Here is a 26286-nt window from a genome sequence, read left to right as displayed (position 1 = left end):
GATTCTGTTCATTTAACTTACAATGGAGAAAACAGGTCTGGCAGGAATCTCTTGCTGGCATTGCAGGAAATCAGTCTACTAAACTTTATCAGTTTATATACTATTGCAGTGGAAAAACTAAATTAAACATTTAATAAATTTGTAATCCTTCACTCCTCTTTCTCTGCTTTGCCCGCCCGATTTGGCCCGCCCATGAGAAAGAGCTACGTGAGCGCAATATTGTTTTTTCCTCGAGAGACATCATGGCTTGCAAACGAGCAAAGCATGGCAGTTGCTCAGTGTTTGGATGTACAAATGAACACAAAAGTATTTTTTAGTTCCTTCATCCGAGCCTCTGAAGAAACAATGGGTTCATTTTGTTTTCTCTGGAAATGCACCGACACAACTTCAAGTTTTGTATGGTCCAAACATTTCACCGACGACTGTTTCCTCAACTTGGGTCAATACAGAGCTGGCCTCGATGAACGTCTGAAAATAAATCGATCGAGCTACCAAGCAACACTTTCTGATGTGTAATTGTTCAAGTTCAGACAGGTAATCTTTCTCTCAAAATCGTTCAATACAGTTTATGCATCAGTAAGTCAAGCCAGTGACTAAAATATCAACTTCATATCGTTTCTTTTAGTAGGATGAAAATAATTGTATTTAAATTGTGAATAAATTATATACAGAAAGCAATCAAAGAACAATCTTTCCACACAGCGCGAGTTTATCTGGACACTTGCCAAACTCGTTATGAAATCAATGACGCACGTTACACTGCACAACGAAGCTCTTACTGTATTTACATCCTCGTGTTTGCATTGGTGAAAGCATTAGATAGAGTTCAGAAACTGCGTTGCAATGGTTGCAATGAATCTTCATGCTTGCGATCAACAGACTGTCATCTGCTTGCTCAATGCTCACCACGGCAACATTTTATGTGATGGGAATATATCTAAATACTTTAAAAACTTCTGACGATTCGTTAATCTCGATAGCTGTAATAGTAAAAACGTATAATAGCTGTAGTAAAAGTATTCGAGAGAGTTTCACGTGTAATACGTAGCTATTTTATATGCAAGCATGTCAGCCAATCACAGCAGTGGCTGGTTGCACTGAATCTCACACAGACACGCCCCTTCAAACAGAGCGTTCAAATCAGAGGCTAAAATCAGGCTAGGAAAAATGTATTTTATTTATAAATTATGACTATTTTTTATCTAAAAAACTGACTAACATTATAAGGGCACCCCAGGAAACATTATAAAATAATAAAATAACCCCATGTCATGGGACCTTTAACCTTTACGCTGAGGAGAAAATCCAACACAACTTTGAGGGGATCAAGCTAAACATGAACATGTATTTCTGCTCAGCTAGCAACACTGGACATCAACCGCATGGTATACGCTAATAACTTTTCATTACTGTCTACGTATAACAGTTAGATAACGTATAAAGTATTCGACAGGACTGTTAGACAGATAATAAAGATGAACAATGGGTGAATTTGTCAATTCTGACAGAAGTGTGAGATAAAAATTCGCAATTACCTTCTCTATTTTTTTATTCAGTGGCGTAAACAAGCTTCCAGAGCACCAGCAGGCAATTGAATGAGAAAATGTATTTGGTGTTCTGTGAACTAGATGCATTACCGCAGGGATGTGCAGTCAGGGTAGGCAGGGTAGGCAGTGCCTCACCAAAGGAAATGTTGACATTAATTGCATTAATTGCATTTATTTTATTCCAAATATAAATTTTTGTAACAAAATTTTTCAGGAATACACGTTATAATATACTCATTTTGCCATTGTTTGCTCCTAAAAACCATTGTTTCATGCAGGAAATTCAAGGCCATAGCCATTGAGGCAGAGGTTAGCAGTGCCTCTTTGGTCCATAGAACGTGGTTTACGTAGATTTGCGCATGCGCAGTCAGTTCTCATGCTGTCTTGAATTATCAACATTGAGGCAGAGATCGAGCTTGCTTCATGTCACGTGATCCACTCGCTCTCACCCAATCCGCGCTTCCCGATACATCTAGCGGCACCTAGCGTTGGCTGTCAACCTAGTTCGACGGCTGTGAACCGTTGGATATTTGGATATTATGGATATTTATTACTTTTTTTACTTTTCTGACTGTAACCTATTCAAATCCTGCTGCGCCGTCACCAGACCAATAGTGTGTGTGTGGCTGTCTGTGCGCGTTCGCGCATTTTGAAGGAGTGGCTAGGCTGCTTGTCGGTTCGCTGACACCGCGTCGCCTCCCTCTTACTGTGTCCCGTACAAAACATTTGTTTGTTGTATAAGTCATAAAATAGATGTCCATTAATTTGATTATTAGATTTGATTGTGCATTAGCCTCACATATGACTTTGCTGTATGCAGGCAGCGATGTGATGATGCCTGATATGAACTTGGGTTGCTACATACACTGAATGAATATATGAACATATATGCCACATTGATAGGTCACAGCCTACCCATGACAAGATTTCACCGCACGTTACTGCCTTTGGGGATCTAGCATACATTTTGTTGGTTTCGATGCATTAAATGTCTAAATGATGTCTTTGGCTTTGTGCCATTAAACATGACTTAACTTGTATTTATCTTTTTCTGCCGTAGATCTGATGACACTGAAAGAGGAGAGTGAAGTACTCAATGAAATTAAAGATCATGATTTGATAACTGGAGAAAAATATCTTAGTGGCTCACGGACTGAAAATACTTCCTCTCCAAAAAATGTTAGAAGGAAAGGAACTAGAAGTTTTTTCACCTGCTTTCAGTGTGGAAAGAGTTTCAGTCACCATGAAAACCTTAAAGTCCACATGAGAGTTCACAGTGGAGAAAAGCCTTACACCTGCCAACAGTGTGGAAAAAGTTTTGCTGAAAATGGAAGCCTTAAAGTTCACATGAGAATACACACTGGAGAGAAGCCTTTCACCTGCCAACATTGTGGAAAGAGTTTCACTCAAAATGGAGCCCTTAAATACCACATAAAAACTCATACAGGAGAGAAGCCTTACACCTGCAAACTGTGTGGAAATAGTTTCATAGCAGAACCAAGCTTTAGGTGTCACATGAACATTCATACAGGAGAGAAGCCTTTCACATGTGATCAGTGTGGAAAGAGTTTTACACGTAAAGTAACCCTTAATTCCCACATGAGAATTCACTCAAGAGATAACTATTTTACATGCCCTCAGTGTGGAATGATTTTTACATGTAAAAAATCATTTGATTCCCACATGAGAGTTCACACTGGAGAGAAGTCTTACACCTGCCAACTGTGTGAGAAGATCTTCTCACAAAAAGGATATCTTAAGTATCACATGAGAATTCACACTGGAGAGAAGCCTTACACATGTGATCAGTGTGGAAAGAGTTTCAGACAAAAAGTAACCCTTAATAAGCACGTGAGGATTCACTTAAGAGTTAACCGTTTTATTTGTCATCAGTGTGGACAAAATTTCACAGACAGGAAACAGCTTAAGAAGCACGTAATAATTCACATTGGACAGAAGCCTCTCATGTGTCATCACTGTGGAAAGAGTTTCACTCTTAAAGGAAACCTCAAGACTCACATGAGACTTCACACTGGAGAGAAGCCTTTTACATGTATTCATTGTGGAAAGAGTTTCATATATCAAAGAGACTTGAAACATCATTTACAAAGTCATTCTGGAAAAAAATCGCAGTGACGAGGTTTAGAAAAAGGAGCAATATCAAATATTCACCTACTCATTCACTCTGGAGGAAGGCAATTTAATTAAAAAAATTATTTTGCCATTACACTTTCAGATACACCTAAAAAGTCACACAGATTTGAGACCCTATTTGTGTTCCTTGTGTGGAAAGAGTTTTAAATGGCTCTGCAGTTTAAAATGGCACTAGAAAAAACGTGTCTGTGTAAAATGAAGGACTACGTTTACACCGCAGATGAATGTGGGCCAAATCTGATTTTCCCCTCAAATATATTTGGTGAGGCGGTTCACATGACCTTTTAAATTGGGCCCATATCAGATATGTATCTGATCAGGTGACACTCCTACAAAGCTTGAACATGCCTTTTATTTTCATTGTTTAGTTCTTTATACTTTGCCTAATTTTTGATCAATACTTTTTAGGCCAATAACAGTTCATGAATAATATTGTACTAATGCCTGAATTAAGTTACTTGAACATGAACTCATATTAATTAACATTAAGGGAATTTGGCCTTTGTGTTTCCTCATATTCATATCCTGTGAAACAAGAAGTCAAAGCTAGACAATTTCATGTGCCTATATATGAATGGGAATATACTTCAGAGATATTTTACTCAAAAAAAATTCTAAGGGTGCCAATAATTGTGTTTGAGAAAACCTTTTATTTCATAATATGAAACTTTACCCCTACTTTTTAATCTTTCACTTCAATGAAAGATTAGATTTTTGCTAAATAATAATAATAATGAAAGCTCAAAAGGATAAACTATGCCGATTTATTTTCCCAGCCATATTTGATCATTGTTACCATGGGTGCCAATGAATAATTCTGACCATGACTGTCGTTAATATAGCTTTGTAATATACATCATACACTTAATTCACCCAATATATTGCTAAATGTACCCAATTTTTCATATTCCACATTTGAGGGCTTGAGATGAAGAACCATATAAGTCCATATTTTTTAATTTTTAATAATCTTAAGATAAGATTAAATAATATATATTATAATAATATAAGATTTTTTAGTATCAATCTTAAAAATAAAAAGTTAGAGTAATTTACATTTCTGGAATGTGGAAGAACAGTATATGTCCAGTTAAAGGATAATTCCGGTATTTAACACCTTGAGTCTATATTGTAGTTTGTTTTTGGATGAACAAGAGTGGTGGACAACATTTTTTTGACAATGGTTCCTCTCTCGAGTTTTTGACTATAATAGAATTGGCCATGGACCCATTTAACATTTGAGTCAATGGGCATGTCCGAAAATGTCATTAAAACAGCCAATAATGTTCGTTTACAAAACTGTTAAACTCACCGAGTGGTTGGTGTTCGTTGATGATTATAAACAATATATCGTCGCAATATATGATTCCAATCCGTTTATTTTGCTATAGTGGAACTATTTTTTTCAGACACTTCACAACTGTGTAACTTCCGCTCAATATTTGAATCTGAAGCGTTAGCACACTCCAGACCACTTGATGGCGATAACCGATGTTTATGTCTCGCGGGACACTCACGGTCACAGTCGAGTTCAACTTCATATTACAAGTAACAATTAATGAAGGTTTTGTTTGTTTATTTCGCTTACTCTCCCGGAGCACAGTTGCTCTGCTCGCTAGCCTTATGAGAAACGGAAGCGAGCAAAAAGACTACATCGACCAAATGTAAACAGCCCCCTTTCCGTTTCCGGTAGCGCATTTATATTAACGAGCACTCAGTCCTTCAACAGAATTCAATGGGATTTTACAAAATGACGAATAAAACACGACAGAAACTGTATTTCGCAACACTTTTTGTTTCTGGAACATCAACTAACATCACTAATCACTCGGTGAGTTGCACAGTTTTGTAAACGAACATTATTGGCTGTTTTAATGACATTTTCGGACATGCCCATTGACTCCAATGTTAAATGGGTCCATGGCCAATTCTTTTATAGTCAAAAACTCGAGAGAGGAACCATTGTCAAAAAAATGTTGTCCACCACTCTTGTTCATCCAAAACAAACTACAATATAGACTCAAGGTGTTAAATACCGGAATTATCCTTTAATGTTGAATAACAGTATAAGTTCAATTCATCATATCACTTTAAACCACTGGAGATTTGATTCCTTTATCTTAGGGTGTATTCACACCAGGAAAGTCCGATAGTTCACTTGCTTTGGTCTGGACCAAATAAATATTTTTTTTATTTTTTTTGGTTCGGTTCGCTTTCACACTGCTCTTTTTGCAAGTGAACCAAAATTTGTAAACAAAACCACATGTGTGCTAAGGTCGTCCATTCATTGGACAAGGATTCTCAAGTAGGGAAATCAGGAAGTGCAAAAAAAAAAAAGACCGGAGAAAAAAGGCTCAGCATGGAGATATTTCGTACTGCAATATTTGTTCATTTACTGTTTTTGTGTTATTCTCTACAAACGCAATATGAAGAAACTAATGAGTATCATATGACACAATGTCATCTATATGATGTTATAATTCGGATTTTGAGAAGACGACGATGTGCTGCAAGACGGTTCTGGTGGAGAGAACATGCTCTCATGTGCGCCTACCATGGGATGCTGACAGTAGCACTGCGCAGAAGACGGATAAGGTATAAAGTTTTAATTCATAGAGAGGGGCTATGTTCACACATTCAAATAATGAGATTCTTATTGTATATACTGCTAACAAGTGCTGTTAACGCTTGCGATTAAGTTTGACCAGTTTATCGTAAATTAACGCAGCACCCTCCCCACACTCACCATCCTTGTATTGTAACTATCGTTACATTATATGGACTCGCTCGTATTCATGCAAATGCTTTTAAAGCATTTATGCGCGATTAGACTAAAGAGAACGCTCTGTATGTGAATGTCCTGATGCGCACACACTCATTCATTCATTCAATTCCAATGATGCACACACGACGCGCAGAAAGACGTTGTCACAGTGGCTGGTTGTGTTTCCCTGGGTTATCACTAGAGGTCCTCGTTCTCACGGTGTCATTCACATTAGACTACATTTCCCAGCATTCTGTTCTGTCACTTATCTGATTATTGCACTCAGCTGTTTCCCGTCACCTTGTTAGTTCTGTGTGTTTTTATACCCTGTCTGTTTTAGTGTTTGTTACGGAGTCCTTGTCTTTTATCACACCACGTCTGAAGTCTGTTTCTTTCTATTCATTGTTACTTCTGTTTGGATTGCTTATATGGATATTGACCCCTGCCTGGACTGTTTTGTAAATACGGATTTCCCCATTAAAACTTACTGCATTATTGGATCTTTTGTGTTTTCTGAGTGTGGATCGTGACAGAAGGACTCCGTCCATGCAAGGATCCAGCGGTATGGGGGTTCGTATCCTTTCCCCCAGAACGGGGAAGGAGAGGAGGGGAAGAGACCAAAATTTAATGACCCTGCAACAGCAGGGCCAGACGGTGGATTGTCTGGCTCAGAAGTTTTGGACTCTCTCTAGAGGTTTGGACTATAATGAGGCAACGTTGAAAAACTTTTTTAATGTCTGTCTCGATGATCCATTGCCTGGGTGGGAGATGAAGGGGCTGGAGATACTGGATTTTTAGGGGTTTACCAGCTATTTAATTCATCGGAGCCAGTGGGATGTATTGGAGCCTCGCCATGCCAGCGCCGCCCTTAATCCGGTGGTCCAGGAGGACCCAACTTCGATGGTCGCTGACTCAGGTGTCCCAGAGCTGTCCATGCTTTCTGTCATGGCTTCAGTGGTGGTCGACGAGGCTGTGGTACCTCCGTGCCATCGTGGGCGGAGGAGGAGGAAGAACGTCACGTCTGCCGGTCCAGAGACGGTTCACGTCACGTATACTGATCCAGAGACCGTTCGCGTCGCGTTTGCCGATCCAGAGACCGTTCACGTCACGTCTGCTAATCCGGAGACCGTTCACGTCACGTGTGCCGATCCAGAGGCTGTTCAAGTCACGTCTACCGATCCGGAGACTGTTCACGTCACGTCTGCCGATCCGGAGACTGTTCACGTCACGTCTACCGATCCACAGACTGTTCACGTTCCGGAGGCCATCCCCGAGCAACCTGATCTGCCAGTTCCGCCCAAGCTGCTCGCCCTGCCGGCCCCGCCGGTGTCTGTTCCTGAGCTGGTGTCTGTTGCTGTTCCTGAGCCGAGTTCTGTTCCTGTGCCGTGGTCGCCCGAGTGGTCGTCTTCGCCCTAGTCATCTCCACCATGGCCGCCCGAAGGACCTGCCCCGTCCCGGCCGCCTGCACAGCCGGATCCGCCCTGGCCACCTGAGGGAAGGTCTCCGCCGTGGCCACCCGAGTGGTCGTCTTCGCCCTGGTCGTCTCCGCCGTGGTCGCCCGAAGGGTCTTCACCACCGTGGCCGCCCGAGGGGTCTTCACCGCCGTGGCCTCCCAAGGGGTCTTCTACACCCTGGCCGCCCGAGGGGTCGTCTGCTTCGCCCTAGCCTACTGTTAAGTCGTCACCTCGTGTTCCTGTTTCCCTGCATGGTCCTGGCCCTCCCATCCCTCCCTCGGTTCTTCCACATTCCACCTTCCTCTTGGACTCTTGTGTTGTCTTGTTTTCTGTCATGGAGCGTCTGGTAGCCGCTCCGTAGAGGGGAGGTTCTGTCACAGTGTCAGGTTGTGTTTCCCTGGGTTATGACTAGAGGTCCTCGTTCTCACGGTGTCATTCACATTAGACTACATTACCCAGCATTCTGTTCTGTCACTTATCTGATTATTCCACTCAGCTGTTTCCCGTCACCTTGTTAGTTCTGTGTGTATTTATACCCTGTCTGTTTTAGTGTTTGTTACGGAGCCCTTGTCTTTTATCACACCACGTCTGAAGTCTGTTTCTTTCTATTCATTGTTACTTGTGTTTGGATTGCTTATATGGATATTGACCCTTGCCTGGGCTGTTTTGCGAGTACGGATTTCCCCATTAAAACTTACTGCATTATTGGATCTTTTGTGTTTTCTGAGTGTGGATCGTGACAGATGCGCAACAGTATCGTGTGTGGCCAGACAGCGCGCCGGAATGGAATTCTCTTTCGCACTTGAACGAACAATAACACAAACCATTATGCCAAAATGTCTGTTGTGTTAAGTATCCTCATAAGAGCATTAGAGCAGTCAAATAATTAAATGAACGTAAAGACTTAATAATAAAATAATATAATTAAAAAAAAAAATATATATATATATATATATATATATATATATTATTCTGACAGTTTGCCCACCTATGGAACAGTGACAGTTAACAGATAATATTACTAATAATTAAAACTTTGTTAACACCATTCATCCTCTGCATTTTACCCATCCCTCTCAGGCAGGGAAATGGCAAGTCATATGAATGTAATGAATAATTGTCACTTGTCGACCAAAATCATAAATCGTGCTGTTGATTGCATGTGTGTGTAGCATTCACTCACCATTTACATCAAGCTCGGTTTCTCCAGAGTAGCTGCTAGAAGATGGTTGAGTCATTTGGCTTGATGAGGTCTTGTCTGTAGGGCTATATGACTCGACAACGTCAACGGGACAAACTGTTGGTCGCGTTCCTAGGATTTTGTCCAGTTTGTCGTACCATTGACATTTTTCTTTCTCTTCTCCTGAATTTCCACTATTGTTTAGAGCATCGTGCACTTTCATGTAATGTTGCCGAAGTTTTTTTACTTTAACGTGGCACTGTGCGGGAGACCGCTCATATCCCCTATTCTTCATCCGTTCAGTAAACATGTTGAACACATCAGTATTTTTATGTGTCCTCTCCAGCAGCTGTTCTACATGGGCTTCTGCCCAAATGTTAATAAGGCAGCTCGTCTCTTCGACGCTCCAGGTCAAACCACGACTCATTTTATCAAATGTAGTAAATCAACAACAGATCACTTTCCCATAACGCAACTCCGACTACGGAAGCCTGTTAACTCAAAGGTGCAGTGCTTTCTTGCAATTAGGTTGGTTCATGTTCACATCGTAAACTAACCGTACCAGAGTTCGTTTGGAACCGTACCGAGACCACCTCTTCAGCTGGGTCTCGGTTCGATTGTTTGGTCCACACCCGAGTTCGATTGCTGTATTCACACCTGCCCAAAAGGTCCGCAATGGTGTATTCACACCTGCCTTGTTTGGTTCGATTGAATCGAACTCTAGTTTGTTTCCCCCCTTGGTGCGGACCTTTTGGGCAGGTGTGAATACAGCAATCAAACTCGGGTGCGGACCAAACAATCGAACCGAGACCCAGCTGAAGAGGTGGTCTCGGTACGGTTCCAAACGAACTCTGGTACGGTTCGTTTACGATGTGAACATGAACCGACCCAATTGCAAGAAAGCTCTGCGCCTTTGAGTTAACAGGCCTCCGTAGTCGGAGTTGCGTTATGGGAAAGTGATCTGTTGTTGATTTACTACATTTTGGCATAATGGTTTGTGTTATTGTTCGTTCAAGTGCGAAAGAGAATTTCATTCCGGCGCGCTGTCTGGCCACACGATACTGTTGCACGTCTTTCTGCGCGTCGTGAGTGCATCATTGGAATGGAATGAATGAATGAGTGTGTGCGCATCAGGACATTCACATACAGAGCGTTCTCTTTAGTCTAATCGCACATAAATACTTTAAAAGCATTTGCATGAATCACGAGCGAGTTCATATAATGTAACGATAGTTACAATACAAGGATGGTGGGTGGGTGTGTGTGTGGGGGGCGTTAATTTACGTTAAACTGGTCTAACCTTGCAAGCGTTAACGTTGACAGCACTTGTTAGCAGTATATACAATAGCTTTTTTTTTGCACTTCCTAATTTCCCTACTTGAGAATCCTTGTCCAATGAATGGACCTTAGCACACGTGTGGTTTTGTTTACAAATTTTGGTTCACTTGCAAAAAGAGCAGTGTGAAAGTGAACCGTACCAAACAACAACAACAACAACAACAACAAAATTATTTGGTCTGGACCAAAGCAAGTGACCTATTGGACTTTCCTGGGCTGAATACACCCTTAGTTTTAATACAGTAACATAACCTTAAAGAAAATATTAAGCATTTCTTTCTTTCAATTTCTTTTATTTTTTGCCAACGTAAATCAAAGAACAAAAACACAGACAATACAGTACGAACAATGAACAATACATAGGCCAATTTATAGTACAGAAAATAAACCGTACATACTTACAATAAACAATACATACAAACAATAAACAACAGTAACGGTGAACAATACATATTTACAATACATACATACATCATCATCATTCCATGCTATGGTTCCATATGCTAGTTTACCATATACGTCTTCCTTTTTTTTTTTTTTTTTTTTAAAGCCCGTCTTCCTTTTTCATTCTAATCTCTTCAGTTTTCTAAAATTCTCAATTGGACTACACGTTCAATGCAGCAGTCATGGTAAATTTTATAAACTGAAAAGAAAAGTATTCAATCTATACTCACGCATCAGTGATAAAATCTGAATATGTGCATCTGTGACAATCTCTGTGATGTTTAGTTCCCCAAGAAGCCGGTCAAATGTCTGTATAAAGGCGTGCTTCTCCATGACCACACTGTTCAGGTTGGTTTGTCGTTTGTCAACTGTAACTACACTGATTATGTCCTTGGAGTCATGCTCCATAGTTGTGTACAGTAGGTGCAATATTGGGCGGAGTGACCTATAGAAAAAATATGTCATCATACATATAAATTATACAAGTGATTAACCTGTTTACTGAACACACAGTATAGAGAAATTCAATGACTAACCTGGGGAGTCCATCCTTCCATCAGCTGAAATAGAGAAAATGATTTAATGTTGTACGTGATAAGACCATGTGCATTATCTATCATGCTTGGTGCAAGGGAGTATGCAATATGCAGTTCTCTACTTACCCAGAGCAACAACGCTGTCCTTTGTTCGCAAGCGGTCAATGACCAAACCCCTGTTGTGCTCCCAAAACTGCTTTACAGCATCCACACAGTACGTGTCCTGAACTGCGTAGAATGTTGAGCGTGCCACCATTCCCATATTCATAAAGCGGAAAAGGAGGGCAACGTTCGAGAAGTAATTGCCAGGAAGCAGTATGTTTGTAGACAACATGAAGTCCCCTCCTTGCATTCCATACTTCAGGACTGGCTGGCTGTTCCAATCCCAGAGATTATGCCCATGTGTGCACAACTATAAATGAGAAGACAGCACTTGGTGTGGTTAAATCCGTGCACATGATATTTTAGCAATAATGCTAAACCAGGCATGCTGAACTATTAATTAAACTTTTTACATTTCAATGTCAATAATCTATTATTTCATTTCATTTATTTATGTATTCTTTTTTCATGGTAATGCAACACAAAATATCACAACAACAATCCAACAGACACAACAAAAATACATTCCATGACAAGAAGAACAGGAGTAGGATAAAGAAAAAAAAAATCTTATAAACTCCTAACCCATTCTTATATTTTAAAGGGGTCATGACATGGGTTTTTTAATTTTATTATTATGTTCCCTTAGGTGCAATTATAGTATTACTATAGTTTTTTTTACAATTTTTTTTTAAAATGTAGTGATTTATGACCTTTTCCCACCCTGTTTCTCATCCTCTGATTCAAACAGTCTGTTTTGGGGGTGTTTCCCCTTTAAGAGTTCAGTGTTAACGCCCATTGTTATGATTGGCTAACGTCAGTGCCTATGCATCAATTATTAACGCCCCCAGCCAGAACATTTGCGGATTCAGCGTATTTAAAAAGTAATTTAAAGTTTTAAATACATTACTTACAGTTTGCATCGTCGTTGTTGAGCCCAGAATAGTTGGCACGGACTTATCTTTGTGCAACAGTTTTCTGGCAAAGCCAGCATCATTTTCGGATTTGTTCTCAAAACAGTCATCCTTCAAATGTATAGAACAAATGCTTAAACTAACACTGCCGTGACTGAGACGTCCGCAAAAAATAAAGTACATCCATTTTTCCCTGACGACTGGATCTTTCGCAGCGTATTCAAAGATGTTGTTTGTCCACAGCCAGGAACAGCACATCTGCGGCATCGTAATTTCCCTGTACACAGAGTCAGACCCACTCGCTGTCCGTCGACTGAACACTTGTGAGGCGCGCAGCGCGCGGGCGCGACAATGATACGAAATGAGCGTAGTTGTCTTGCGCTGGAGGCGGTCATATGCAAACGCTGGTACGTCACTTCGTACCGTGACGTCACTTCTTACCATGGATCCAGAACGAGCTGTATTTAGAGCTTGATTAAATATGATTTGTTTATAATGGGAAGACGTCTTAAGCTATGAAATTTGCAGGACGTTTTAATGGTACAAAGACCTCTTATATACCAAAAGATCAAGGCAAATTTGTTTTCTCATGTCATGACCCCTTTAAGACTTGATTATGGATTTCTCAGGGGGCAACTTCTTGCGGCTCTGTGAGTGGTAAAAGCATTTTTAAGGCTAGAAGAACATTAAATCCGGAATGTACACTCACCCACTCGACAACGGTCGCAGTACCCCGTGAATGAAGTTTCACATGAAAAGGTGGAACACCGTTACATTTACTACCCGTGTAGTGGTCAATGTAATAGCACTTCTTGATGGGCAGCTGGAGGAAAGTGACCAGTTGCATCAAGCTGCTTTTGTAAGTGATGCACGCAGGCTGGTCTATGAGGTAATCTTCAGAAATGACTTTCTCAGTGCCTGGGAAGGCAACGCATTCTCATCCGAGGGCGTCATATACTGACACTTTTGACAAATCGTCTACATCCAACGCACATGGCACCCTTTAGCGTCAATATGACACGCACAGAGCTTTGTTCGGTTATGGTTGGGTTTAGGTCTGGGGTAGGGTTAGGGTTAGACCGCTAGGAGGCGCCTTCTGGCCCATATCTATCTGCGTCTCATATTGACGCTAAAGGGTGCCATGTGCGTTGGATGTAGATGATATGTCAAAAGCGTCAGTATATGACGCCTTGGGATGAGATCGGGCTGGGGAAGGTGGGCATGTCTGAGGCTTGTAGCTGCTCTGGTTTATCCGGCACATCTGGCTCATGTTCTGGCACATCCCCACGGTCATGTATGTCGAGTACAGTTTCCCCAAGCCCAAAAACCGGGAGTCTGTCATTGACATCCTATAACGCACTAGCAGCTCTGTGTGGCAAGAAAAATATACACAACTGTCAAATACACATAAAAGTTTTGTTAAAAGACAAAAATTGTCTTTTTACAAAAAAAAGACAGACTGAATATTGCTACATTTGTGAATGTTTGACAAAACTTGCCAATAAATTACAGCAATACATACCGCACACAGATTGGTGGGATATAGTCAACATCAGAAAAGTCTGAAGCCATTTTGTCTGCCAATTCAATTCTACAAAAGACAACAAAATAATTAACTTCCACACTCAAACATGTATTCATAACAAGATGATGTGGTGATGTGTTCCACTTACACACTGTTCTGAAGGCTGTTTGCCTGTTGTTCATCCACTAGTAGAGAGTCATCCACAAGCTTCATGGAATTGATACTAAACACAAAGCAAGTATGAGTACTTAGACATTGAGACGTTGTACAATCACAAAAGAGGATGTATAGCGGTAATAGTGTAATGCCTACTTTTACACATTTACCTGTCTTCCAAAGCTTGATCCTCAGCCAGTGGTCTAACTCCTTCCACTAGAAAATTGTCACTGTTGAATAAACAAAGTACATATCAAATGTAATACATGTGTACAGCATGGCGACATATATTCCAGCTGTAGAATGGAATAGCACAAACAGAAAAATTGTGTGCATTTCATGCAAGTAATTTTTTTTTTGGTAACACTTTATTTCGATGGTCCCTTTTGAACATTCTGTTAACTATAAGTAACTGTGCAACTACATGTCAACTAACTCTCATTAGTAGACTGTCTGCTTAATATCTGCAAACTCTTTATAGTGATGCTCCTCCAACAGACACTCAACTGACTATAAGTAACTTTGCAACTACATGCCAACTTATTCTAACCCTAACCCTACCAGACTACTAATGCTCTACTAACACTCTAATGATAGTTAGTAGACATGAAGGGGCAATGTTACAGACAACAGAATGTGTTAAAGGGACCATCCAAATAAAGTGAAACCTTTTTTTTAGTTTTATTGTTTTTTAGATTTTCAGTAGACAGAGACAAAATTATTGCATGTTGCGTCTCCACATGTATCTTGAGTGACCACTTGTGATAGTATCTCACCTGCCCTATCAATATACAATAACACGTACATCCATTTCCGTTTGCATTGACCAAAAATGCACTGTGTATTGAGCCCATGTAAATTGTCAAACAGACTTGTAAGTTAGCACAGCCCACACCCTTTGTACATCCTTAATTATTACAGCAAGCCATTGAAGAGTCTTGTCTTCATTGTGCATTGGATATAACATATTTGAACCAGAACATATTTGGAACTGTAGAGTTTTTTCCACACTGATAATATATTACTTGCTTATATTATTATACACAATCAAATACGACATTAAAATATAATATATTATTCAATATACCACATTTAGTTTGATAGTACATTTGATATCTCTTACACTGTTTATGTTACACTGGTAAAGTTGACATTGATGACATTAACTCATCTATACATTTAGAATTATAAGACAAATTCACCAGTCAGATTCTTCTCCAGTTGTAAAAGCTGGAAAGCACAGTGCACCTTGTCTAGTACTATAGGGGTTGATGTAGTTGGGCCCTGGCTTGCTGTGTTTGTACTGTTATGATAGCTTTCAGCTATCAACTGGGAAAAAAACTAAAGCACAAAGTCAAAATATATTTTACATGCTTTGTAGTAATGTTAGCTTACCTGTCTAATAGAATAAAAGCCAACTCCGGGTCTGTTTTTAGACCCAAAACAAAGCAGAGGTTTCTCCATGATTTAAATGCCCTGCCGATGTTGATCCGTGTTTTTGTCCGAAGTTGGTCCGATTCACGTTTGGTCTTACGAGCTTCATCAGATATATATATATTTTTTAACAAGTGGGGTTTGTGTTGGAGTCTGTGTTGTGCTGGGAGCAGGTCGTTTCTTTGTGTTATTATCAGACATGTCATAAGTTGCAAGTCATAAGTTTCAGTGTCGTCGCTGTTGAGTGCAAAGTCAGTAGACGAGGCGAGAGGCTCGGGAGCGCGCATGCAGGTGACGTCACTGGATTTCGCGGTAAATCCGACCCGGCACATTCACATAAAAATAAGAATACTTGCTTTCAGAGGTAATAGCAAAACCCGCAAAGTGGATCATTTTAATGTGAGATTACAACCCCTTCACACACAGGCAATTAAAAAGGGATTTGTTTTAGAATAAAACCTACATACAGCACCTTTAATAATAACCAATGATTAGAACTTTATTCGAATGCTGTCATGGGCATGAGGGGCTACAAATGAAAACAGAGGCTGTGTCTGAAACCGCTCCCTATCCACTATATAGTGCACTATAAAGGGTATCTGCCATTTTGTAGTGGTGTCCAAATTTGAGTGAACGACATCATTCCCTACATTCATTCACTACTTTTACCCACAATCCTCTCTGAATTCAAGTGTACATTCGATGTACTATTGCACTATTTCCCACAATCCAATGCGGAGAGGACTGACGGTACGTTCACACGGGGCGTCAGCGTCAACGCTTCCCATTGACTTTGAATGGGTGACGTCAAGCGTTGCCGAAAAGGATTGTGGATCCGTCGGCGGCGCTTCACTGGCGTTGCTCGCGGCAGAAGTTGAGAATTTTTCAACTTCTGCCGCGAGCAACGCCAGTGAAGCGCCGCAGACGGAAGCGTCAGCCAATCAGGATCGCTCTATGCAAATACAGTAGCCAGGCGGCAGCCAATCACGTTCTTCACGTTCATCCTGTCATTCCTGTCTAATTTAATTGGCTGACGCTGCTATGACCATGGCGTCTGCCAAACTTCAGCCACGCCTTCCGTCAAGCGTTGACGCTGAAGCCCCGTGTGAACGTACCGTGAGCGTGCATAAAAGTGCGGGAGCGAGCAAGTTTAAACCAGAGATTACTTTACAGCTTTCTTATTTCTGCTTTAACATTTATTTCATGCTATAGTTCGCGGAAAATTCGCGTATCTCCCCCGTAGTGATAAAATAAAATAAAATGCTGTATCAATTTATAGGCAGGACAAATAGTTTTTTAGAATTACAAACATGCGCACATATATTCAAACGCACATAAACTATAGAATTAATTCTTGATGCGCACGTGAGCGCCATTGTTTATCACAAGAACGCGTTTAAAGTCTGTTTAGAGAGAACGGTGTCGTCTTAGCGGGCCCTAATTTAATAACAAATTATCCTTTCGACGGAAGTGAATCAATCAAAACTAAATTTAGCTGGAAAATAGCTTTATTCAAGAACCCATATAAAGCCAAAACAATCTGTTACCTTAAATTATATGTTTATCTCTGTAAAGCAGCTTTGAAACAATCTACATTGTTAAAGCGCTATATAAATGAAGATGACTTGACTTGACTTGGATGATTTAAAAATGATCCGTCAATCATAGGTGCGTATTCAGTCGAATGTAATCATAACGGTCACCTGAGGGCGCTCAACGACCACGTCATCTGTGAGCGTGAGAATTTCTAACAATTTACATCGATGAAACTACAGAGCAGGCACAGAGGTATATATAATTACAAAATAAAGTCATTTTGATTGTTATTGTTGTTAATATTACTTTATAAAGTAAGTAACGTAAGATAAAAGGAGTTTTATCACTACGTGTGACGAAGCCTTTTCTGCGACAGCTGCAGCTCTCCGACGCACAGTGTAAACGTCAGCGTCTGAATTCACTCAATTCATTTCGTTCACTCCTTGGAGATATAGTGTGCTCAAATGCCATACACTATATAGGGATTAGTGAATGAGTGAACGAGTGAGCGGTTTCGGACACAGCTAGAGGCTCATTTATAGGCTACTGGTGAAAGTCTACAGAAATACAGTCATAAAGTCACAACTGTATCCATGATCAGGCATGTACAGTATTTACAAAATATGAACTTTAACACATAACTACTTTAGCCTACATAACAATGAATAATAAATCTAACCAACAATAATAATAGCCTAATAAAAATAAATAAATAAAAAGATATAAAAAATTAAAATAAAAAAAATAAACGTTTTGTGAATTGATTTAAAAGACTGTTGGATGTGATGGATAAAAATGTTTTAGCCTATAAGGCATATTCTTTTAACATTTATTGATGACAAACTTTATTTGAATGCTATCTATAGGCACCATTACGCACAATACAATGAATTGGAAATATGTTTATTATCATTACTTAATTATTATTTTTTTAGGCCTATCCATTTCTGATAATTACAGGTTACAATATTGATAGTTCTTAATATTGGTACTGTATATGTAAATGTCTGTGAACTTTGTGATTGAAGACAGAGCAGTGTGTTAACTGGACTTTTATTTTGGTCAGGTGGTGTGACGTCATAAGGCGGCGCCGCGCTCCTGCGTCTGTTGTGAGTCAACTGAAAAAAGGTTTGTGTTTTAAGCATTTACAGTGTTTAAATCAATGCAAAATGTTCTATAGCAGTGTGCAATCATTAATAATTATTGAAAGTAATGTTGTAGTGCTTTATCTAACATTAAGGAACGTTATTATTGTGTGTTTGTATAAGTTTCAGTAAAGGTGCATCTCATTTCGTTCCATATCGTGAATCATTAAACACGAATTCAGGCACTGGCAAGTAATTATGAGAGAAATAAGTATAAGGAATCTTCTAGGTACTTGTTCCATTTAAGTCCAGTACACTTTTACGCTCGTTAAGATGTAAGACTTTGTTTTTAGATGTCTAACTATCCGTTGTTATTGCTACATTAAGTTACTCTCTCAATTGTCTTTTTCATATTCGCGAGCGTGTTTTGATGCGGCAGCCCCAACCTCGACGCGATCATTTCCAGCCCTGGCATGTATTCTGGGCTCAATTAAGTCCTTCGGTTTTTGTTGTCTCCATCAACAAAACTGAGTGGCAGCATGTAGGTATGGCTGACGCGAAACTGACGTTCCGAAGCTTTTCGAGATCCCGAAGCGCAGATGTTTCGAAACACTGATCCGAAGCGTGATTCAAAACACCCATGTCACGTGACTACGGCTAAATGAAGCTTCGGAGTGTTTCACAGGTGTTTCGACAGGTGACATGGTCCTCCGAACCAACGTTTGATCGGGAACAGACCACACAATCGTACATCTATAAAAATGAAGTCAACGCATCTTGACCGTGGGTTTTTGAGAGAGGAGTTTGATTTTGAGAGAGCGGATTTTTGGTGATATAGTGACATTTATAGTGCGATTTGTTTGGTCATATTTAGGCTTACATTTAAATGTACACATTGACTGATAGGCTAGAGACAGACAGGGTATGTAGTGACACATTAATAGATGCATATAAATAGGCTATATATATAGACAGATTAATAGATAGATACATAGATAGATTAAGATTGATATAGATAAATAAAAATAACATTATGCACAGTGAGGAGCCTACAGGTTACAAGCTTCACATATTAGGAAAATACAATAATAAAAATAAAAAAAACATTTTTTAATGGCTCGTTGTCAAGGTTGTTTCAGATCAACGCCTGCAAGTGACCACTAGGTGTCACCATTGAGACGGGTGTCGGATTGTTTCGGTGCATCACTATAAATATGAAACCAAATACATTTTCTTTAATGGCTACAACGGCCCTACTGAGAAATGTAATGTTGGAGGGGAATTTGAGCGAACGCTGTTGTGCCGGTTAGCATTTGAATAGGCCAATAATCAAATAATTCCCAGCAATCGTCGAATATTATTATTGAAATGCCAATCCCTACAAAATACGAAATGTCTTAATCAGACAACAGACCAGCACCATAGCATGAGACAAATATAAATAAATAAATTAAAAATATATTCAAGTAAATAATAAATTAAGGAGTAAAAGAGGCTCAGTAGCTTCTGCAGCATTATATTACAGGGTCCCCGCGGATCCTTAAAAAGTATTAAAAGGTCTTAAATTCGATATTTAAAATTTAAGGCCTTAAACAGTCTTAAAGTCTTATTTTTACCTATGAAAGGTCTTAAATTTTAGATGACACTTTGACGACGTATCTAAATGCTTTCCAAATGAAAACTATCTAATTAGCGTGTACACGTATTATTTTTATTATTCTATCTTTGTGGATTTGCTTGTTCACGTGACAATTCGCGTCATTTACGGCAGCGTATTAGCCTGCGTCTGTCTCCTGCACGCGAGAGAGGAGAGGATAAGAGAACGAGTAAATGTCAGTTCAATAGTAAGTTCATTCTTTGTGCTTAGGATTGTCTATGAACTATGATGATATTGTAATCATTGTTTTAACTACGTACGAGGCACCGCGAGTTTGAGCTGACATGGCGTTTGTCTCTCATGCTTGCTTTCACTGCGTGATGTGTCAGTGCAGTTATAGGTATGTCCCCAAATGAGTTTTTGTCTTTTTATATCATATTATGTTGTTATATTATAATATCACGAGCAAGAGTGCCGTTTTCCTGTGCACAATTGCAAATGTGCTATTTATTTTAGGTAAATTAACAATAAAGTTAACATTGTGTGTTACTTTTTATATTGTCAATATTGTTTGTTTCCCCCTTTATTTCGCCGACGAGAATTTCATAATGAAACTAGTCCAACAGACAGCGATTCTTTTTTAAAAACGGAAATCCGCGTTTTTAACGAATCATTTGATTCAATGAATGAATCGGCCGTTTTAACAAATAAGTTGAATAAAACTCCAACAACTCGCTTATTAAGACAGTGACTTACTGCCACCTACTGGTGGATTTAGTTGCATATTTAAAGTACCCTTTAATTAAAATGTTAAAATTATAAATAATTTCATATTTAAATATTGAATATCAAATGCAATTGCAAATTAAGTGTAAATATAGTAATGCCAGTTCTGATGCCGCTTCTGTGTCACCTCTGCACTGCAAGGATGGTTTTTAATTTAATTATTTAATTTGACATAGGGAGAGGCTAGTTGGCACTTCAGCACTGCGTTGTCATCGGGTCCAGGCAAAGGTCCTTCGTCAGATCTGGATCCGGCAGGCTGCGGGAAAACCTCGGGATAAACAAAGACGATAGTTAATAATAGTAAATAAACACGAATGAACAATGTTGAAAGATACAGAACAACTTACCGAAATGTATATTCCTCATACATAATATCGATCAATCAGTGTTTTTCAACCGTGGAAAGAGTTCAATGAAACAGCTGGAGGACAATTGACACATAACATTTACGTCTGGAAAGCCCTTTAATGACCATAATATAGCACATTAGTTGGACAGAAAAAAGAGCTATAGAGAGTATTTTGCTAAATATGTGTACTATATTACATATTCATTATATTTTTACTTGTATCATTAAATACATTTATTATTAAAAAAATGCATTATATTCATTTTTATATTTGAGTTATCTTTAACATAATATCACCGACTGATAGAGCTGTCTGTATGTTTACAGCATAAGGTGAGGTTTTTTTTTTTTTTTTTGAAAAATTATCTTGTGTATGAGTCAATATTGAATCAAATCACAAGAATTTAATTGAATTGAAATCGTGAAATTTGTGTCAAGCTATAATAATAAAAAACCTAGCTAACCATAAATTTGACCGTGTAAACATTGTAACATGTTGTCACTAAACCTGATAAAATTCTGTTTAGTTCCTAAATTGTTTTGACAATCACAATACACTTATTGTGATGCAAGATTTAGTCCATTTAAGGGCATTAAAGTCATGAAATTTGAAAGTAATTAAATCTCTCCCAGTGATGTAGTTTGGATTTGTATTTCTGTCTTGTTAATTATTCTCATCTTAAACAGGACAGAGAGCCCAAACACAGAGAAAAACTGGTGAAGCAGCTGAGATCCACGTGACACTATTATAAAGATGGCGTTTATTAAAGAGGAGAGTGAAGATATGAAGATTGAAGTATTCACAGTCAAAAAAGAAGATACTGAGGAACAAACAGGTTAGTTTCATTCTCTGAGCTAAACTCAGTAATTTCTTATGAAGAATTCCTTCATCCAGATTCAAATGTCAACCTCCTCAGAAATTAATGGTATTTTTGGAACGTGTCATGTGTGTCTTAATTAAAGCTTGACATGTGGCAGGTCGCCTTATGTGGACAGAAATGTTGACCAGCCAAATATTAATGATGACTTCAAGTGCACCTGAGAAGATCCTACTTATAAGTTTGCCATTCTTTATTTTGTCATGCATTAAATTAGGAAAGTTAATACAGAAGTAGTATAAACCAGTGTTTCTCAACTCTTCAGCTTCTTATTGTGTTGAATAGGAAGGCATCTAAAACATTCTGGGAGAGTTGAGACACTGGTCTAAACAAAATTATTTTGTGTAACATTAACCCAATATCTACTTCTGAAGTAAACACAATCCCTGTGTTTGAATATGCATACTTCCATACAGTATGAGCTGAGTAGTATGCCTAAATTCATAGTACTCATACAATTATACAGTTTTATCAATTAATTTAATTATGCAAAAGTATCTAACAAAAACATGTATTCTCAAACATGTCTTGTAAACACAACTTTAATGTCTTAAATCACTCGCTCATCCGCTCATTCACTAATAACTAGGGGTGTGACGAGATCTTGCGAGACTAAAATGTGAGTGAAAAGCTGTCTCGCGACATCGCCATGACGGAGTGTGTGGGTGAAATTAGCTACATTCACACTAGGGCTGTGCAATTCATTTAATTTTGATTTTGTACATATATCGATTTCCAAAATGGTACAATCGAGTAAAAATGATTATTTTGCCATGTTCTGTTCTGCAAGAACACTTCTATTTTGTCTTGTGTTCTGAATAGAGAGAGAGAGAGAGAGAGAGAATTGAATTTTAAAAGTGACTTTTATTCCAATAAATCACTCTTCATTAAACACTTGTTTCAACAACTTACAAAAATTACCTTTTATCATATAAATACCACAGAAAAAATAAATCCTTAAATATAAAAAAATAAATAGATTACAATGAAAAAAAAATCATCTTCAACAACAGAGCACAACGCACCATTACCACACCATTTCGTTTCAAACGTTAATAGATCATTTGTAGACTTATAAAAACAAAAATCTATCAATATTCGTGATTTAATTCAATTTAAAAACAGTATTACATCTTCACCCGACAATCTTTCAACCATATTTTTTCTGCTCATGTAAATGGCCAGCTTTGCCTGACCTAAAACAAAATTCAAAAGCTGACAAGTAAACATTCTACTTCGAACAAATTTAAAACCAAAAATAAAAATCCTCATGGAAAACAATTCACTAAAAGAAAAAAAACATTTTCAAAATCAAAAATTAAAGTTTCAGTCGGTTTAAGCCTCCACTGTATATCCCCTGCCCTTTTAGATAACGGGGGCTTATACAGTGAACTCCACTCAGGTTTCACAATCTCTTCAACACCCAATACTCTGCGCCAAGGTGTGTCAACTTTATCACTTCGTACCTTTTTATTAAAAACTTTTACAGATATTTTATAAAAAGCTTTGCCAGTTGCTGTACACAAGTCCAAACACAATAGTCTTTCAGCATCTAAAAAAGGCCCACTACAATCATCCAATTTAGGCAACATGGTAAAAACAGGAAAAGAGTCTTCTGTACTGGAAGTGTTTACTCCTCCATGACTCCATCAGTAAATCTTTTTCTTGATTACTGATCAAAGATTTGCAGTTCTTTAGCATCTGTTCAACATTCCGCAAAGACTTGACCTTTAGACAAAAAGCCACCTCTTCCATTCTTTCAAAGTCCAGTCCAGCTACATGAATTAAACGTCCAAACGTGAAGATCTGTGATTTCTGCAAAAGTACATTAAGTCCATGAAAGGAGCTACTCTCATTTGATAAGTCAAAACGAGCTCAGTTTATTAGCGGCTCCTCCAGAAGCCAATGCAGGGAAAGTGTGGTCTCATTTCTCTGTGATTCAAAAAGACTCTAAACCTTAAAGAGATTTCGATAAAAAACTGGCAGTCCATTCACTTTAAGGCGAGACACGGCAGGCAAAAACATCGTTTTTTTTTTTCACTGGTCAATTTTGAGATTTTGGGCTATTTGTCTTCAATAACATGTCTTCTTTCAGACTTGTGGTGAAAAAAAGTCCAAAATACACATTTAGGTCTTTATTTTACTACACTTTGTCTATTTGCGTCTGTAGATTTCTCTGAAATTCAACAAAAGTTGGCGTTCTAAATCAACGCGCTGCTCCGCGATCTCTGTGTTCTTCCTTTAATCACGCACATGTCTGGAAAGCTCTCTCTTCTGTACAATGCTGTCGGATCCAAATATGGTAATTTCCTTTTAATCAGTAACCAATCGTGAAAGTAAAATGGGCATTTAACCCTAAAAGCGAAATCTCATTGGCTGATGTCAATTTCTGACAACCTGATTCGTTCAGATGCATCACGTGACGCGCTCTGACATTTAGATGTGTTTTTGACTGTTTTTCTGCTCAGTTGAAGGCCATAAATGCTGTGTTTATAAGTTTTGATGTGTTTTAGGTGGTTTGTATTGTTGTTGCTAATGATTTGATAAGATATTGTGTCAGTAAATAGTTGTTTCCACTAAAAAAGTATGATTTTTTACATTACAAATCTTTAAATGCCTTTTTCTCAAAATGACTTTTCTCTCATACCCCAAGTCCGAAATCTCCTCTTCAGTAGCACCTATACACACCAAACTTTCCAGTCTTGTACCTAGTTATATTATGAAGACAATTACAGAGGGATTTGTAAATATATTATTCCTAGCCTGATTTATATAACATTTTATTCCAAAAAACATGGCGAAAATAAATTTTTTAAGGCTATTGACAGTATATTCTGATTTACAGGATAACAAAAGTAGATATCCATAAATCCCTCTGTAATTTTTTTTCCCATCTAATATGTGAACACAATGAAAAAATAATTTTTAACCTGGCTTTATCCAATTCTGAGATTTCGTTTTTTAAAATATAGGCAAATTAGCGCATATTTAAAGGGCACCTATTATGACATTTAAAATGTTCCTAATGTTGTTTTGGGAGTCCCCAACAACAGTTTTACATGCATGCAATGACAAAAAACACTTTTGTTGTCGTATAAAATGCATTTATTTTTACCTGATTTGCTCACCGACTCCCAAATGATTCGTTCAACGACTCGTTTTTCAAACCCCTCCTTTGCGCGACGCTAATCTGCGATTGGTCAGATGACCCAGCAGTGTTTACAGAGATAATACTTATTTTTAACACGGAGTACAATGATGCTTTTATCAATTCAATTTTGTTATAATAATGATTATAGTCCACTGCTTTAGTTTGTAGTAAAAAAACAAAAAATAAGATAAAGAATTTAATGTTAGCGAGCATATAGCCCAGAGTTCATATTGTAAAAGCACAATCAGTCTTTGTTTGCGTTAGCCCGATGCATAAACAAAGTTTTTACAAAAAAAAATGCAGTTACGTTACTACGAGGTATTACTCTATTCTTTAAGACAACTCCGAAAAAAACGACAAACGCTTCACATATCTCAATACAATTGTCATTGAAGACCTAGAAGCTAAACGGTCCTTACACAACAAACAAAATAATTATTAAGCATGCTACATAAAACATAAAAGCAACAATTATTAATAACACTTACAGGTTGTGATACGGAGGAGGAAGCTGATGCAAATACACTTGGAACTGAACCTTCCTTCAATATCATCCGGCTCGCGAATCCAAGTTTGATTGCATTTAAGTTGGTAAAGCAATCGTCTTCAAAATGGCGCGAACAAAGCACAAGGCTCGGACTATACTTCTGTGGTATAGTTGTATATATGAATTGTAGCCACTTAGTCTTCAAATGCTCCTCCTTGGGCAGATGGAAAAAGGTGTCTTTTGAGCCGCACTTCAGAACACAGCGTCTCGTCGCCATGAGCCTTGGAGCGCAATAAGTGGGCGTATTGTATTCAAATAACTTGACAAGTTGACGTCATCTAGTCAGAGAAAAAGCTTCGGTCTTCTAACGATTCATAAAAATGACTCAGAGTCGACTCTTACTTTTGAAAGACAATAACTTTATATACGGTGCACTTTCATATTTCAAACTTTGCAGGATGTTTTTGTTCACTTAGATCTATGTTACACACTACATGAAAGGTAAATTTCAAAATTCCATAATAGGTGCCCTTTAATTAGATAATGCCTAATTTGCATATTTAAACATTAAATTACAGAAAACTTGTAATACATTTTTTTCTCATCTTAATGTAGGCAATCAACTGGGAAAGTTTCATGGTGATATCTGCTAGTTAAAAATATTACCCTATTCACCTGTAGTGTCTCGCCTTAAAGGGGTCCATCAGAACCAAAGATTTGTCCAACCCCAGTCCTTCAGTTCTGTGTAAAATGGTGCATATAACAGCTCGCCAGCCATTTACTGATGATTCATACAAAAATCTCTGTAAAAATTGCAAACGAAAAGCTGCTATTCTACTTTTCAAATGTATCAAACCATGGCCACCCTC

General features: G+C 38.4%; 2 protein-coding genes across 9 annotated transcripts in view; one reads left to right on the top strand and one right to left on the bottom strand.

Annotated features, from left to right (window-relative positions):
* LOC307003816 (uncharacterized protein) overlaps positions 1–26286 on the top strand; it is a 59981-nt gene that overhangs the window by 20336 nt on the left and 13359 nt on the right. The window contains exons 1-3 of one of the 3 annotated variants that reach the window (XM_079622633.1): positions 17319–17336; positions 18151–18212; positions 21589–21737. In XM_079622633.1, coding sequence (XP_079478759.1) covers positions 21656–21737 — 82 coding nt within the window. In that variant the 5' untranslated portion in view covers positions 17319–17336; positions 18151–18212; positions 21589–21655. Of the gene's footprint in view, positions 1–2607; positions 5569–17318; positions 17337–18150; positions 18213–21588; positions 21738–26286 lie in introns of those variants that run through there. The other 2 variants (XM_079622632.1, XM_079622635.1) reach the window with 2 other exon arrangements.
* Positions 10575–16356, bottom strand: LOC307003820 (uncharacterized protein). 6 transcript variants are annotated; one of them, XM_079622640.1, is made up of 8 exons: positions 15510–16356; positions 14285–14344; positions 14107–14181; positions 13956–14024; positions 13143–13801; positions 11544–11829; positions 11418–11441; positions 10575–11326 (listed from the first exon to the last, which is right to left on the bottom strand). In XM_079622640.1, the coding sequence occupies exons 5-8, from the start codon at positions 13278–13280 to the stop codon at positions 11265–11267; spliced, it is 510 nt and encodes a 169-aa protein (XP_079478766.1). In that variant the 5' UTR covers positions 13281–13801; positions 13956–14024; positions 14107–14181; positions 14285–14344; positions 15510–16356; the 3' UTR covers positions 10575–11264. The 6 variants fall into 6 exon arrangements, 2 of the variants coding, with proteins under 2 accessions (XP_079478766.1, XP_079478765.1); XR_013798828.1 differs by having other exon boundaries at positions 11544–13801; XR_013798826.1 differs by having other exon boundaries at positions 11418–13801.

Source organism: Phoxinus phoxinus (genome assembly GCF_949152265.1).
Source record: "Phoxinus phoxinus genome assembly, chromosome: 9".
In the NCBI taxonomy this organism is placed as follows: domain Eukaryota; kingdom Metazoa; phylum Chordata; class Actinopteri; order Cypriniformes; family Leuciscidae; genus Phoxinus; species Phoxinus phoxinus.
This window is presented reverse-complemented; position numbering and strand designations above follow the sequence as displayed.